The 15,643-nt window shown below is 52.3% G+C and overlaps 8 protein-coding genes across 8 annotated transcripts; 6 read left to right on the plus strand and 2 right to left on the minus strand.

The window, feature by feature from the left end:
* Positions 1–145: 145 nt before the first annotated feature.
* Positions 146–1,913, plus strand: BO79DRAFT_174829 (uncharacterized protein). Its single transcript, XM_025679761.1, has 3 exons — positions 146–471; positions 558–791; positions 857–1,913. The coding sequence occupies exons 1-3, from the start codon at positions 219–221 to the stop codon at positions 1,612–1,614; spliced, it is 1,245 nt and encodes a 414-aa protein (XP_025538701.1). The 5' UTR covers positions 146–218; the 3' UTR covers positions 1,615–1,913.
* Positions 1,914–2,904: 991 nt separating this feature from the next.
* Positions 2,905–5,129, plus strand: BO79DRAFT_174832 (putative cyclopropane-fatty-acyl-phospholipid synthase). The gene is made up of 4 exons (XM_025679762.1): positions 2,905–3,058; positions 3,190–3,676; positions 3,747–4,498; positions 4,563–5,129. Exons 1-4 carry the CDS (start codon positions 2,954–2,956, stop codon positions 4,770–4,772), a joined length of 1,554 nt encoding a protein of 517 aa, XP_025538702.1. The 5' UTR covers positions 2,905–2,953; the 3' UTR covers positions 4,773–5,129.
* A 129-nt stretch (positions 5,130–5,258) lies between these two features.
* Positions 5,259–7,580, plus strand: BO79DRAFT_22679 (putative C6 transcription factor). The gene has a single exon (XM_025683825.1). It carries the CDS (start codon positions 5,299–5,301, stop codon positions 7,387–7,389), a length of 2,091 nt encoding a protein of 696 aa, XP_025538703.1. The 5' UTR covers positions 5,259–5,298; the 3' UTR covers positions 7,390–7,580.
* Positions 7,581–7,604: 24 nt separating this feature from the next.
* On the plus strand, positions 7,605–8,924 carry BO79DRAFT_229357 (FAD-dependent oxidoreductase; the record flags this gene model as incomplete). Its single annotated transcript, XM_025684036.1, has 2 exons — positions 7,605–8,124; positions 8,203–8,924. 2 exons carry the CDS (start codon positions 7,605–7,607, stop codon positions 8,922–8,924), a joined length of 1,242 nt encoding a protein of 413 aa, XP_025538704.1.
* A 137-nt stretch (positions 8,925–9,061) lies between these two features.
* nscB (metallo-beta-lactamase type thioesterase nscB) lies at positions 9,062–10,129 on the minus strand. Its single transcript, XM_025682623.1, has one exon. It carries the CDS (start codon positions 10,027–10,029, stop codon positions 9,109–9,111), a length of 921 nt encoding a protein of 306 aa, XP_025538705.1. The 5' UTR covers positions 10,030–10,129; the 3' UTR covers positions 9,062–9,108.
* A 169-nt stretch (positions 10,130–10,298) lies between these two features.
* BO79DRAFT_209565 (class I SAM-dependent methyltransferase) lies at positions 10,299–11,062 on the plus strand (the record flags this gene model as incomplete). The annotated part of the gene is made up of 1 exon (XM_025682624.1): positions 10,299–11,062. The coding sequence occupies exon 1, from the start codon at positions 10,326–10,328 to the stop codon at positions 11,058–11,060; it is 735 nt and encodes a 244-aa protein (XP_025538706.1). The 5' UTR covers positions 10,299–10,325.
* A 374-nt stretch (positions 11,063–11,436) lies between these two features.
* On the plus strand, positions 11,437–13,495 carry BO79DRAFT_209566 (cytochrome P450). The gene is made up of 6 exons (XM_025682625.1): positions 11,437–11,811; positions 11,862–11,999; positions 12,069–12,174; positions 12,235–12,353; positions 12,436–13,221; positions 13,319–13,495. Exons 1-6 carry the CDS (start codon positions 11,473–11,475, stop codon positions 13,436–13,438), a joined length of 1,608 nt encoding a protein of 535 aa, XP_025538707.1. The 5' UTR covers positions 11,437–11,472; the 3' UTR covers positions 13,439–13,495.
* Positions 13,496–13,962: 467 nt separating this feature from the next.
* nscD (prenyltransferase nscD) lies at positions 13,963–15,580 on the minus strand. Its single transcript, XM_025682626.1, has one exon. It carries the CDS (start codon positions 15,459–15,461, stop codon positions 14,046–14,048), a length of 1,416 nt encoding a protein of 471 aa, XP_025538708.1. The 5' UTR covers positions 15,462–15,580; the 3' UTR covers positions 13,963–14,045.
* Between the last annotated feature and the right edge of the window lie 63 nt (positions 15,581–15,643).

The following is a 15,643-nucleotide window of genomic DNA, read 5'->3' on the forward strand; positions in this document are numbered from 1 at the left end:
GTTACGGAATACACTCAGTTGTATTGTCTCCACGGGCAACCGCCACGAAAACATCTCGGTTGCGTGACGCTGCATCTAGAACCATGTCGACAAGCTCCGCTCTCCTTCCTTCAGTGCTGACGCGCCGCTTCCAGCACCTTTAGCTCCGACCTCCAGTATAACCTACGCCAATCGATCTTCGCTCGTTGAATGAGCCGTGTGAATACATAACTGCCACCATGTTGGCTGTACGCGACCAAGAAAACCTGGTCCACTCTCACCAGACCGTTGCCGCGTCGAAACCACTCAATCAAGGCGTGAGACATTTGCAACCCAAGACCCCCGGCGCTCGAGTACCAAAAACGCCATTCAAAGTCCCTTTGAAAAATGACGAGAACGATCCGCTGGCTTTTGGGAAGAAAACCGTGAAGGGGGGTAAACAGAAGGAGAATATCAACTTGACCACGAAAAATGCCTTTATCACTCCGGCGGGTACGTAATGGAAGTCTACGACCATGTTCGAGTCGCATGACTTGATCCTTGCTATTCGCTATTCATGAGACTAACACACTTTGCAGCAGATCCTCGTCAGCGTGCCCCTCTTGGCATGAAGACGACAAATGCCAAAGCCAGGGGATTGCAGACGCCAGCACCTGGAGGGACGGTGAAGCCTGACAGAACCATCAAAAGAGGTTCTACGCAGAGGGCGAAGAAATTTGCTCCCTTTGTAGAGCCAAGTCAGCCAGAGGTTCAGGCGAAACCGGTAGAAGATGATGTCCCTGACATTGAATATATGCCCCCTAAGCCCAAAGGTCAGTAGTCCTTTCGCGGGGTTTTCGCATGTATCAAGGGGTTCGTTGTGTCTGATTTATCGCAGATCTTCCTGATATCCCGGACGATGTCACTTATGATACGACCTTTCCGCAATTCCAGCCGAAAAATCTCGCCCTAGGACTGGAAAGTGTGTATGGTGATAATGAGGTTGGCCCCGATGGGCTCACTAAGCGCGAGCGCAAATTCCAAGAAGATTCAGCTGCTTGCGACAGAATGGTTGAGGAAATGATTCGAAAGCAAGTCGAGAGCATTGGCTTCGAGGAAACATACGAGACCGTTCCAATTGAGGAGCCGCCTGCAGCAGACGCCACACAACGCCGAATTCAAACGCGTTCACGAACGAGAGCGGCCAACAACAAGACCAAACATACCAACAACATCTCCACCATCCGAGCTCGTGATGCTGCTGCTGCCTTGTCCGGAACACAGCGTTCTGTTCCACGCACCAGACCGGCTGTTTCGGCCAAGCCTAGGGTTACTTCTGCCTTGTTCCCGTCTAAGAAACCAAGAGAACCGACCAATCCATCGAGTATGCGTCAAACGGCCGCTGCTGCAACTTCCCAAACGACGGTGGGATATAGTAGGGGCCGGGAAGTGTCGACCAAGTTACATGGCAGGACGGCCAGTCCAACAGAGCTGGAGACAGTCCCCCAAGGAATCCTTTCACCCGACACCTATCTGCAGCCCTGTGGAACTCCACCATTGATCGCCGACACGATTGGGCTAGACTTGGAGAATGCGGAGGGGCTTCCGACATTTGATGAAGATGAAGAAGCTCAGAACTTTCAATTAACGCTGTGACATGAGATGTGTGAAGAACTAAGGCGAATACAGAGGTCTACATCCGGCGTATCATATGGGATTTTATGGGTTCATGTTATTGGTAGTTGAGTGGTGTTCTTTGGTTTCCCGGTCTACTTTTATGTGTCTTCCATGTTTCGTTGCACTCGCCAACGTGTAAGTATTTTTTTCCTGACTGGCAAGAACAGTCATGGAAAAAGAAACCTCACGGAGCCAGAGAGATGGAGCACGGGACTTGAAAGGGGGGGCGTTCTAGAAAGTTATGATGTATCTATCTACGATGGGGGTTACAGTGTTATCCTGTTATGACTTGACGAGTCCCACGGAAGACCCCGGCGTGGGGCTAGTCCCTATTTGAGCATGAAATTGGGCTGTATGATTAATAGCCAGAATATTCGTAATGGACCCTCCTGTAGTGGGTGTTGCCGGCCCTCAAACAGTGGTTCCCTCCCAGGCTAACCGTTTGATGGCTCAATTGATTAAGCTGGTTTAAGGGGCAACTTGACTTGCAACGCCCATGACTAAGCCCACTGGACCAAGCAAAAGGGGCCACGCACCGCAGTTGGGTTTCAGACCCGAGGAAAAGACCAAATGCCAACCTTGGATGGGGAAGTTGAGATCGGTTATAAAGATAGTAACTGGTTAGGAGGTGTCCTGGTCCCCGACCGCGGAACGTGAGAAGGTTGTACCTGTTCTAGGTTGTTTTGCAATCAGCCAAATAAAGGACCTTCGGTTTCAAGGAGTGCTTTTGGCACTTAACACAATAAAGAGAGAAAAGAGAGAGAGAGCCCCAATATAACTACTCAACTACTAATCGATACTACTAACTAATCTATGCGACGCTCACCGCTTGTCTTCCCGGGCGAGACCCATTTGGACTGGACCACTTCGTCTAGAATCCTTGGAAACTTGTCCAAGCAATCAACACTTCTTCTCCCCAGCCTTACAGCAAAAGCTGCAGCTGCTGCAGGAGTGTTCATGTAGTCGTAGTTCAGTTACTTTTCCATCAGGTTATCACCCAGATAAATCTAACGAATGCCTGTTCAAACCTCCAGGCTGTAGCATCACTCGTTAAAATTAGTAGACCAATTACAGAACGAGAGAGGAGGAAGTTCTCATGTTCTTTGCTTAGGCGCAGTCTTCCGAACCCTGGCGGTTGATCAGTTGCTCAAGCAATAATCCACTCGCTCCCGCCTCACAAGCAATCCTGTTCTTCCCTCTTTTCTCCAATTCCCTCTCCTCTTCCCCTTCTCTTTCTCCTCCCACCTCTCCTCCTCTCTCTCCCTCCCCCTCCCCCTCCCCCTCCCCCTCTCCCTCTCGACAATTCGTCTCCTCCGCCATGACGAATATCCATCCTGAGTCCCCAGAGGACTTCGAGTTCATTGAAACTCCACCCGCCTCCTGCACTACTCCCGCCGACGATTGCGGTGTGCGGACTACCTCGGTGAGTTAGTTGTAGCACTTGAACAGCTCCTGAAGAGCTCCTCCAGGGTTCTTGACACCTATTTTTCTGAACAGGAATGGGTCAATTCTATTCGCAATATCAGGAAGCTAATCTTCTCCTGTTTTTGCTAGTATCCGGCCATCAAAAATGCCCCCGTCCCCGCGGATTCTCAGGGTAGCGATAGCTTCTCCAACACCCTCCTCTTCGCTCTCCTCATCCTTGTCCCATGGTATCTCGCCCGCCAGATCGGTGGTGGTTTCTACACCACCATCTTCTTCGCCATCTTCACCACCGTCCCCATTCTGATGGGCTTCTGGTCCATCGCCTCTTCCATCTCTCCCCGCAAGAACGAAAAGGCCAAGTATGCTGGTCGCCCCGTCGAGTACTACCTGAACTTCCACAGCGAGCATGATCGTACTGCCTACCGTGGCAAGAGCAAGATTCCCATGGAGGTCTTCTACGAGAAGTACTTCAATGGCGAGGTGGACTTCAAGTGTGATGCCCTGGAGGCTCTGGAGTTCAGACACGACTGGGCCAACTTCCGCTTCACCATGGGTCTCTACAAGCACTTCCTCTTCGGTTTCATCCCCGAGATGCTGATGCACACCCGCTCCCAAGGTACGTGTTTAATTTACTACATTTGGCACGGTGGTGGGGGTGTCGTGCTGACTTGAGCGACTTTGGTTAGATGAGGAGCAGGTTCGTGACCACTACGACCGCGGTGACGACTTCTACGCTTGGTTCTTGGGCCCCCGTATGATCTACACTTCCGGTATCATCAGCGACCCCAACAAGGAAGAGACTTTGGAGGAACTGCAGGACAACAAGCTGGCTGTGGTTTGCGAAAAGATCGGCGTCAAGCCCGGTGACACTGTCCTTGATCTCGGTTGTGGCTGGGGTACTCTGGCCAAGTATGCTTCGGTTCACTATGGCGCTCAGGTCACTGGTATCACCTTGGGTCGCAACCAGACCGCTTGGGGTAACAAGGGTCTCCGCAATGCCGGTGTGGATGAGTCTCAGAGCCGTATCCTGTGCCTTGACTACCGTGACGCTCCTCGGGTTGATGGCGGTTACAAGAAGATCACTTGCCTTGAGATGGCCGAGCACGTCGGTGTCCGTCACTTCACTTCCTTCCTCTCTCAGGTCTACGACATGCTGGACGATGATGGTGTCTTCTTCCTGCAGATCGCTGGTCTGCGGAAGTCTTGGCAGTACGAGGATCTCATCTGGGGTCTTTTCATGAACAAATACATCTTCCCTGGCGCTGACGCTAGCACTCCCCTTGGCTTTGTCGTTGACAGACTGGAGGCTGCTGGATTCGAAATCAAGGCCATTGACACTATTGGTGTTCACTACTCTGCTACCTTGTGGCGCTGGTACCGGAACTGGATGGGCAACCGTGACAAGGTTGAGGCCAAGTACGGCAAGAGATGGTTCAGAGTGAGTTCTCCCACCCCCGTTCAGTGTATACGACAAAACGATACTAACGTATGACTACTTCCAGATCTGGGAATACTTCTTGGCTTACTCCACCATCACCTCCCGCCAGGGTGGTGCTACCTGCTGGCAGCTTACCATCGTTAAGAACATCAACTCCACCCACCGTGTTGAGGGTATCCCCAGCCAGTATGGTCTCAGCGGTGCCCGTGAGGCCGCCATCACCCGTGCCGGCACCGGTGCTGTCCCCAAGGCTCACGTTCCTAACAAGGCTTAAATGTACCCTTACGGCAATATGCCGGTCGAATAGGCGTCATGACATAGCCGACAGCCTCTAGCACTGATTTACCGTCCATCTAGAAGGCTGTTGCACTTTCTAAAACATCGATTCCAATGAACGAACTGGAAAATCTGGACAGGAAGTGAACAGAGGATGACAACGATGTCTCAATTTTTACCTATCTAAGGTATGCCTGAATGAGAGGAGTGGGATTTCTTTTCTCATATGGAAATGGAAATGAACGACACATTACTTTTATGTACAATGTTTCTGACCTATATACTACTTCTTTCCTCTTTCCAGGGGAGGACTGTATGTAATCAATAGCATCCAGAATGAAATCATGTAATAACGAAAAATACCTAGTAGTGGGTGTGTAGCATCTACTATGATGGTTAGTCGATTCGTGGGCGGAACATCCTTTATGCGGAGGAGTGACAGGGGAGGTGCCTCCTTTAAATTGCGCAACACAGACGCAAGTTACTAAAGAAACCGACAAGAGCGAAAACATCGATTTTCCATTATGGAGGATCTTGTCCCACTTGCTTGCGCTCCCGCAAGGAACCGCCCCTTTGATGCGCAAAATGACTGCTCTGAAACCCCGGTCCGCTTCAACTGCCAGGCCTGTGTGCGCAAGAAGATCAAGTGCAACCGCGCGGTGCCCAAATGTGCCAGCTGCATCAAGACAAAGCTCGAATGTGTTTATCTGCCACGGCAGCCCCGGCGCAAGAGGAAACATAGTCGGGGCGACAAAGATGCACAGGAACGCCTGGAACGTTACGAGCGCATTTTGCACGACCACAATCTCCTCCCAACAGCCCCTCCCTCGACCACCAGCGGCAGAGACTCGGAGACATCAGTGAACAGCATACAGGCTCCGACTCCAGGGCCAGCGAACTCACAGACTGGCGCCACACCGGATAAAGTGCGTCCAACTGTTGGTAATTCTCGCTATATTGACAATCTTCTGCTCCTTGACGCTGGAGAGGGTGATTTATGTGAATTGCCTGAGTCTGAACAAGAACACCATTACGAAGACACGCCTGGGCCCGACAAAGGCTCTCCGATCAGCCTTCTCGGTGCCCTCGCCGCGCATTCAATTTCGGACGCAATGCTCGGGAGCACGATAGGCCTCGCTGACCTTCACCCAAGCCATGAGCATGCGACCAAGCTCTGGCATGCCTACGTGGAGAACGTCGAGCCTCTATGCAAGGTCCTTCATGTTCCGACGGTTGCTATGATGGTCAACACTGTCTCCAAGCACCCGGCGACCGCCTCCAAGAACGATGAATGCGTGCTTTTTGTCATCTATTATTTCGCCGTATTCTCAATGTCGGACGACGAGTGTTCACGTGAATTCGATAATACAAGAACCTACTTGATGTCTAAATACCGGACTGCATTCATCCAGGCATTAGTGAATGCGTCTTGGCTCAAAACAACCGCGATGCCGGTTTTACAGGCTTACACACTCTTTCTTATTGCCCTGCGTACCCAGATCGAGTCCCATACATTCTGGATCCTGACTGGGATTGCAATTCGTCTAGCCCAACGAATAGGACTCCACCAGGATGGAGAAAGCCTCGGACTGCCCCCGTTTGAGGTCCAGATGCGCCGGCGGCTCTTTTGGCAACTGCTACCCCTGGACAGCTACGCGGGTCAAACATCCGGCACGGGTATATCCCTCCCACCTGACAGCTGGGATACTAAACAACCGTTGAACATTAACGACGACCAGATCTTCCCTGGCATGACCGAGCCGCCTCGCGACCAACGAGGGGCGTCGGAGATGATTTTTTGCTTGTCCCGGATGGAGCTGTCAAATTTCTACACTCGAACGGGGGTCAAGCTGAAGGAAAACATGGGTACAATCCAGTTCCGGGACCCCGAAGATATTGAGCGACTGATCGACGAAGTGGAAGACCTCATTGAGATGAGGTTTCTACGGTACTGTGACATTATGAACCCCTTACACTTGTTGACCACTGGTATTATGCGATCGGCCATTAGCGCCGTCCGGTTACGCGCACGAATGCCACTGCTCAAGCAAGAAACTATCACCGACACTCAGAGGAGACACCTATGCACCCTTGCCGAAAAGGTACTGGATACCAGCAGTGCCATCTATAATAACCCTGCAACACGGAAGTTTCGGTGGCAGATGCAAGCGTTTTTCTTGTGGGATTCTCTCCTTTGTATTCTGAGAAGCATTGCGAAGGTTGGATTCTACTCGCCATCGGAGCTCGATGCTGCCTGGAGGAGGGTTTCAGAGGTCTACGTGAATCACGAAGCGCTGGCACAAGGTCGAAGAAATCTGTACGTTACGATCGCCAAGGTCACTTTGAAGGCCTGGCTAGTGAATCCGCCTCGTAACCCATCTCCCGAGCCTGCTTTCATCACCGCGCTGCGCGCTCAACGCTCTTCCAAAAATATCGACCAGCGGGATTGCAGTATCTTCTCTGCCGACCAATGTACAGACGGGGCCTTTTCTTTCGATGAGCTTTTCGACGATATGAGCACGGCCGACCCAACCGTGAACAATGCTTTCAATCTCAACTCTTCTTCCGATTGGCTATTTTGGGACCAGATGTACGGAGAAGCCAACCTGGGCTGAGAGCGAGTCCTTCACGGATTTTGTTCTCAGCGGGCAGCGCTCGGATTTTGCAGTGAATCTGGACGGCTCAGCGGAATTTGAGCAGCACGCGAGAACAGCGAGCGCAAGCTTTAAGATTACGCGTCTGAAGATTATGAGAAAGATATATTCATGTTTATTCGAGCCCTTTTATCATCCAGCATATCACAATGCCGCTATCTTCCCCGCCCGACGCTATGCACAGGATGGACAAATCACGCCCTGTCCTCATCATCGGTGCGGGTCTGTCGGGCCTTGCCCTTGGGCGGATCTTGACAAATAATAACATTCCAAACATCGTCTTCGAGGCATCTTCGCCGGAACGCAGTCAGGGGTTTGCCATTTCCATGCATGACTGGGGCTACTCACCATTGCTCGAGGCCCTCGGCGGGTTGTCCCCCCAAAGTATGACCAAGGCTGTTGCACCAGACCGCTTTATCGGTGGCACCGGATGGGTTGACCTTGCAATGCGCGATAACATGACAGGCCAGATACTCGTCGAACCGGACGCTAATGCCCGGCCAGCGGTTGTGCGAGCGAATCGCAATGCACTGCGGGCCTGGATTGCCGACTGCGGGGATGACCAGTTGGATGTGCGCTATGGACATAAGCTCAAGATTATATCTGGGTCAATGGGCAACGTTCAGGTAGTCTTCGAGAATGGAGCTGTATATGACGGCTCGACGGTGGTTGCTGCTGATGGTGTGCATTCGACGGGTACGCAAGACTGAAACTGTCCACATATTCTATTGCATACTGGCTGACACGTGTTTACTGACCCTCTGCCCAACGCAGTGCGTTCGCAGGTCCTGCCACATATCGTTCCAGAAGTGGTGCCAGTAGTGATATACCATGGCGAGTTTGAGGTGTCGCGCGACGAGTACGACCATTACCTGCGTCCTGTCATCGGCAATGCTAACATTCTTGCGGGTGTGGGTGACGGGTTTAATACGCCGATTACAGTCTGCAACATAACGAAGACGCGGGTGCACCTTGATTGGTCATATTCCCGACCAGCGTCCGGCGAAAATGACCCATTGTTTAATGATAAGAAGCCAGAAGTCCAGATGCGAGAGCCACCCCAGGCGCTCCTGGATGAACTGCCGTCGCGGCAGCTCGCGGAGCCGTGGGCACGGTACATCAACTCGGAGACCATCCGACAGCACTCAGTGTTCCACTGGATCAGTCGATGCGTGTGCATGCCAACGGTGGATGCCTTGCAAGCTGCGCAGGCAGGCGTGGTGTTCGTTGGGGACTCGTGGCATGCGATGCCGATCTTCGGTGGGGAGGGCGGCAACCATGCACTGGTGGACAGTACTGAATTGGCGGCAGCGATGATCAAAGAGGCTGCTGTGGATCGCGCAGTGTCTGTGTATTACCAAGGAGCTGCTCGACGATGCCAGGAAGCCGTACGCCGGTCACGATCACGATTTTACGTGCTGCACCGACCCATAGCAGAGTGGCGGGAGATTGCAGAAAAGCGGCGCGCCAAGGCGGGCGCTCAGGCAGCAGATTAGGATGACATAGTGAGTTCTAGAGGCTAGAGGTAGCAAACGTCCGATTTCGTATTGGGCGTCATGTTCATCAATCCCACAATTCTCTGTACTCACCGTCGCCTTTGTCCTTACTAAGGAGGAATATATACGATGTATAAATGATGTGTATGTATGGATGGTCATTAATTACACCGATCAGTCACCATTATCGTGCTACCAACCCAAACCATCGCCGTTCGGTCGTCTCGCCTGGCTCAAAACCGACTTTGCGGTCATCCGCCAGTTTCCATAGGACCTGCGACAAGAACGGGACGATTGCATTCTCGATAATTTCCCCAGGCACCTCACCATATATAGCCCGTCCTATTTCGGGGACCGTCATGCCACCCCGTCTCCCGGGCTGCCTCATAGTCTCCGCTAGCACGGCGGTCACCTGCTGCACGCGCGCTTCATTGTGATGGATATACAGTTGCATCTTGGCGGGTAGATCGTCGATGGCCGCTCCGTGGGCTGGGTAACCCCTTGCGCAGTTTAGCGCTGCCATGCGCGCGAGACTTCCCATGTACTCCGTCAGATCCTGCACGACAGCGAAACCATGGCCTAGCACATTGTCCCCAGTGAAAAGCGCGTTCTCCTCTTCCATAAGGAAGCACATGTGATCTATCGCGTGGCCGGGTGTAAATACTGCCCGTACTGTCGCACCTGCTACCTTGAACTGCTGCCCGTCTGCGATGGGCAGCTGGCCTCGGTCTGGTCGATACTTGTAGATGCGTGACTGTAGTGTCGGATTGTGTTTGATCAGATCGGCAATTCCGCCCACATGATCACCGTGCCAGTGCGTTACCAACACATACTCCAGTGTTAGGCAGTGTTCTCGAAGATACTCTACCAGCATGGTGTGCCAGATCGGCCGGCCTTCCCCAGTGTCGATCAGAATCCGCGAGGCACCCGTGCCGACCAGGTATGTGTTCGTGCCCTGCAATTGCATGACCCCTGGGTTGCCGGCCAGGAGCCGAGTCACCCTGGGTGTGAGCTGAGTGAGTGCTGGGAGAGCTGGGAGGGACGCCTCTTGCCCCGACAGGTATTCTTCCCAGTAGCTCTCGTCAAAGGTAATTCGTGTAGACATTGCCTGTGACTCGATATGTGAGTGTAGTAAAGGGGGGAGTAAAACCTTTACGGAAGATGAGTATTGTGCAGGCTGGCGTGGATTGTGTTACCTGTCATTGTGGTGTTGGTCGGGTTGAGTTACGCCGGGCTTTGGTCTCGGATTTTATACTGCCCCTTCTCACTACCCAGCATGAACTGCCAGATCGATAAGGCAAAGTCCGATTTGCCTTTATGGCACGATGAAAATCAGGGCCTCCTCCACTTCTGGCCGATACTGTTTGTCATCGTACCACATTGAGGATACACATCGCCAGCATGACATCCGGCAGCATTACTACAACCACTACCGCGACTGATGATTTTCAGAAGCATCCTTCAATTCCAAGCGAGGAAGTTATATATAAGCCATGGGATCTACTGGTTTACGAGATCTGGGTCCTGGGCATCGTCTCGACCTGGGCCTGGGGCTGCAGTACCTCCGAATACCTGCTTCCACAATTCCGAGCCAATATAGGCAAAAACCACCTCGACATCGGCAGTGGGACAGGATATTACCTTCGCCGAAGTGAAATTCCTGTCTCGACGCTCCTGACACTTCTGGACTTGGAACGGCCTGCGCTGGATCTGGGCTTGCAGCGCTGTGGCCGCCCGGACGCGCGCGGCCTACAAGCTGATATCCTACAACCCCTGCCGGTAACCGACAAGTTCGATTCGGTTTCCATGTACTATCTGCTGCATTGCATTCCGGCCACCGTGGCCGAGAAGTGCGCTATCTTCAAGCACATCAAGCGCAACATGACCCGCGACGGCGTCATACACGGTGCCAGCGTTTTGGGCAAGGGTGTGCGCAACGACAATTGCTTCGCTGCCCATGTGCGCCGCGGCGTGCTGAAAGCTGGCATCTTTCACAATATCGATGATAATGCATATGACTTTGAGCATGCTCTGCGCACGAACTTCGAGGAGGTCGAAACGCGAGTTGTAGGCTCAGTATTCATGTTTCGTGCCTCGAGCCCTAAGCAAAATGAGGGTGATTTGTTAGATAGTTGATTCTACAACTCTGCAAGCGGAGGGGGGGGGGGGGTAGTCTGTTTACTGTGGTAACTGTCATCGCTGGGTTGCGAAGTTGGGATGGTGCAGTTTGGATGTAAAGGCTCGAATGCTTCCTTAGGATACATTGACTCGATTACACATATAAAAATCGAACATAGAAAAAGTGGTCAATAGCTACCCTCGTGATTCCATTCTCTTAATTCAAGTTGGGGAACCCTTGCAAAGATTATACCCATTCATGCTGTCGGACTTTGATAGTACTTGGCTCAAAAGCCCAAACTCCGGCCGCAATCAACCACAAAATTAGCATACGGTAGATGTCTTCTCATCTAATATTTCCCCCAAAACATTCTTATTGTGAGCACATTACCTTCGAAGCCTCGATTCTCACCTTGGTTGTAGACACAGAATGCTCATCACCGGTCTCTTGCAGAACTGCCAGGAGCGCCTGGAGGCGCTCCCTCCTCTTCCTTACGTCCTCTGCACGCTTTCCCTTGCCTACCTAGCTTTCCACCTGCTGTCAAATTTCTTCCAACCCGGTCTTGTGGACATACCCGGTCCCTTTGCTGCTAAATTCACTGACCTGTGGCGTCTGTACAAGGTCTGGCAATGGCGCTTCAAAGAAGATCTCCCAGGGCTACATGCGGCCCACGACTCGACCCTCATACGAATTGGCCCACGCATGGTCAGTTGCTCCGACCCTCGAGCTGTAGATCTAATCTACGGTTTCCATACGGAATTTAAAAAGGTATTCTGCCAAAAACCACCATCGCTAGCTCGCATACTGATCCGCAACAGTCGGACATGGTCAAGGCCATGGCGCCTGTCTACAAAGGCAAGAAGCAGCCCACGATGTTCGCCGCCGCCGATAATACAACTCATGCGCGCATTCGCAAGCCAGTTGCTGGCGCATATGCCATGACCAGCATCTTGCAGGTGTGTGAGACACTGATGTGGGCACAGGGTGGGACTGATTTGAAAGCTGACAACAATGTTTGGAGGCAGTTCGAACCCTACATGGATAAAAATATTGAACTATTCTACAAAAGAATAGACGAGTTGTTTATCAGGCCTAAGATTTCTTGTGATATCCACAACTGGGTGCAATACTGTGAGTTTAACCTACAATGAACAGCCATCTTGGGTTTGAGGCTATGCTCACGTACGGCAGTCGCCTTCGATGTCGTCTTGGAGATGACCATGAGCCAAAACCTGGGGTTCATGAAGGCCGGTGGTGATGTGGATGGCGTGTTGAAACAATTGCAAAAGGATCTGGACTATCGCGGAATCGTATGAACGAACACTCTCCCCCTCCCATGATCTGATCCCAAACATGGGGCCACGACGTGACAGGTCCGCTAACTGCGCTAAGGCTTTGGCAATGCCGATAATCGATCGCATATGGCGGCTGAACCCCATCAGTAGATTTTTCAAGCCTAAACAGTCGGGTCACTTTGCCATGCGCTGTAAGCGTATCCTCGAAGATCGCATCGAATATGAGAAGTCCCTGGAATTCGAGACACGGCAACAGCACGATCAAACGCCGCACGATTTCGCTCACCGGTTTCTGGAGGCACAACGTAAAGATCCGACCATCTCCGACGGTCAGTTGATTGGCTACATGCAGGCCAATCTCATCGCCGGCAGTGACACCACCGCGGTTGTAATGCGTACGGCTATCTACTACGCACTCAGACAGCCCTGGATTCTTAAGCGTATTACAGCTGAGTTGGACGGCTACCATGGCCCACTGCCAGTGCCATTTTCCATTGCCCGTTTCGAGCTCCCCTTCTGTGGTGCCTTGGTGCGCGAGGCTTTGCGCAAACACTTTGCCTTCATCGGTATGATGGAGCGTGAGACGCCCCCCGGTGGCGTCACCCTTCCAGATGGCCGGCGACTACCTGGCGGGGTTGTTATCGGCATGCATGGTGACATGATTGGGCGTGATCGAGTCATATTCGGCGATGATGCGGACGAATTCAACCCTCTACGCTGGCTGATGCGGCCGGGCGAGACGGACACCGAATACAAGGAACGACTGCGTGCCATGAACGCACACGACCTGGCGTTCGGGCATGGACCACGCGGGTGTATCGGGAAGCACGTGGCGGAGATGGAAATTTATAAGTTCATTCCGACATTTTTTGCCTTGATGCAGGTGAGACTCACGCTTTCCCCTTCTTCTTCTTCTTCTTCTTCTTCTTCTTCTTCTTCTTCTTCTTCTTCTTCTTCTATGTCCTGGCTGACCATACCAGCCTCAATTCACACGACCCGAACAGCCGTGGACTGTTCGTCAGCTGTTCATCTTCAAGCAGTCCGGAATGGATTTGATACTGGAATGGCGGCCGGGCAAGGGGCTACACAGTTTAGTCTAGCGTGACACAGAGTTCAACAAACTTTTGTAGGAATTACTTCATAAAACTACTTGAGCGGAGTGCTATATATAGCAGCACAATATTATCATTGTACTAGAGTACTAACAGCCCCGAAAGAGATCTCACAGTATGCCCACCGAATAGTAGTAGGCATAAACTGGGCAGATTTAGGGGCGGTATCGAATATAATTGAAGCTCGCGACTAAAGTAAAGTAACAGACGTAGTAGTAGGTATATACCATGTTAAACTGAAGAGCGTTGTCAGTCAAGTTCTATTGGATTGGAACAAGCACTGCAGTCGACTTAGACTCGAACTTTCACTGAATGATTGTAGTATACAGTAGGCAAGTACTAATATCACTAAGTACTAGCTTAGAGTAGTATATAATTCTACTACGATGGGCTGACTACATCATTGACTGTCAGTGGGTTTCTAGGCCATATACTGATGCTATTCGTTTTGTTTGCCCGGTTTATCTTTAATTTCCGGCATGCAACCCGATGATTCAGAACTAGGATATATTGACCTTTCGAGACATACATAACATACTTAATTTACTACCTACTTCTCAACGACGCTATCACCCTCATAATACTTCCCTACTGACTAGTAAGCCTCGAAGCGGCTCCGGCGCTGTGACTTGGGACTCATTCTCTCCTTGAGATTTCCCTCCTCCAGCGCCAGCTCGTCCTCAATTTCCACATACCGCCGGTAGATCTGAGGCAGGAAGTATGAGGTGATGTCTACTTCCCCTTTCTTGAAGGCGAAGGCAAAAAAGGCCTGAAAGCCGCGTCGCGTACGAAGCTCCTCATCAGAGATCATGGCGCGCACAACGTTGATGTAGGCCTGCGCATCAGCACCCTGTCCACGACGTGTAAGAAACTCCGTCACGGCGTGGATGGCATCCAGGTCGCTGGTCGTATGCTTGCTGACGTCGACCTGTAGCTTGATATGGGGGAAGCTGTACTTGGGATGAATGTCAAAGTAGAAGGTAACGCCACTGACATTAGCGTTGTTCGGTGTTCCATTAGTGGTCGTTCCGTTGTTGTTATTGACAGTGCTCGGGGCTTCGGCCGTCGTCGGGAATTTGGGATCCAGCGCCTTGAGAGCGTACCATAGCGCTTGCAGTTGGGACAGTGACTCAGGGGACTCGGGCTTGCGGCCACCTAGGGTCATTACCGCTGCCAAGTGGGCGAACGAAGTGTTTGCCGTGGTTACATAGACCTTGAACCGCGAAGTAGCAGCATCGCAGCAATCGATAGCGGTCGTGCCCAGGATCGTGAGGTACTGGCCGTGCGGGTCGTGCTCCAGAAATTCACGCACCATGTTCAGCCCATCTAGCGACGCGTCTGGCCCGTAGGCATCCCGCATGGCCCGCGGAAAAATCGTGTGCAGGAGCACCGGGACCTGCGCCGGTGACCGGGTCATCAGTCCTGCCATCACATCGATGCCTTGGGAGTCCGGGGCACATTGTAGGCCGATTAGGATGGAAGAACCTGCCACTGCTCGCGTGGACTCGTCGGTCAGGCTGGGTCGAATGTGCGCGGCAAACTTCCACGCCAGGGGCAACTCCACCCCGGGCACCAGCTGGCCCAACTGGTGCAGCATCTCCTTGGCGGCGTACTCGTTCAGCGGGTCGGCTGTCGTCCCCGTCAGCGGGCCAATGGCCTCGATGTAATGCCGGATCTGGGGTTTGGAGTTAGGACCAGTGCCCCAGCGCCAGCTGTAGCCGATCGGAGAGCCATCCCCGACGCCTGGAGCGACCCGACTGTAGAATCTGGGGGTGGCGCTGATCGGCCGGGGTCCCAGACGTGGGGCGATCACGAATCGGTAAAAGAGCAGCAACTCGACCTGGCGAGCTTCCGGGTAGCGAGCCTCGTGCATCATGCGCGCGAAGTGCCGTCCCGTCGTCTGCCACCAGAAAACCTGGTCGACATCATCCGTTAGAAGGAATTTGGAGACATTGTCGAAGACACGAAGTTGGGAATCGAAGTCGTCCACGTCGGATACAGTGGAACGCATAGTGAATTAATGCCTTCTCGCAACAGGGCTAGAGAGTCACAATCAGTATATCAGGATGGTAAAGGAGTACAGCTCGAAGGACTAGAGCTCAAGAAGGCGGGATGGAGAACAGTGAGAAGAAGGGCCCGTACACATTATTTGCAAGTGTGTGGAAGCGCACACTCTGGATGTGATGTCGGGCT

This window comes from Aspergillus costaricaensis (assembly GCF_003184835.1).
Source record: "Aspergillus costaricaensis CBS 115574 unplaced genomic scaffold BO79scaffold_19, whole genome shotgun sequence".
NCBI lineage: Eukaryota > Fungi > Ascomycota > Eurotiomycetes > Eurotiales > Aspergillaceae > Aspergillus > Aspergillus costaricensis.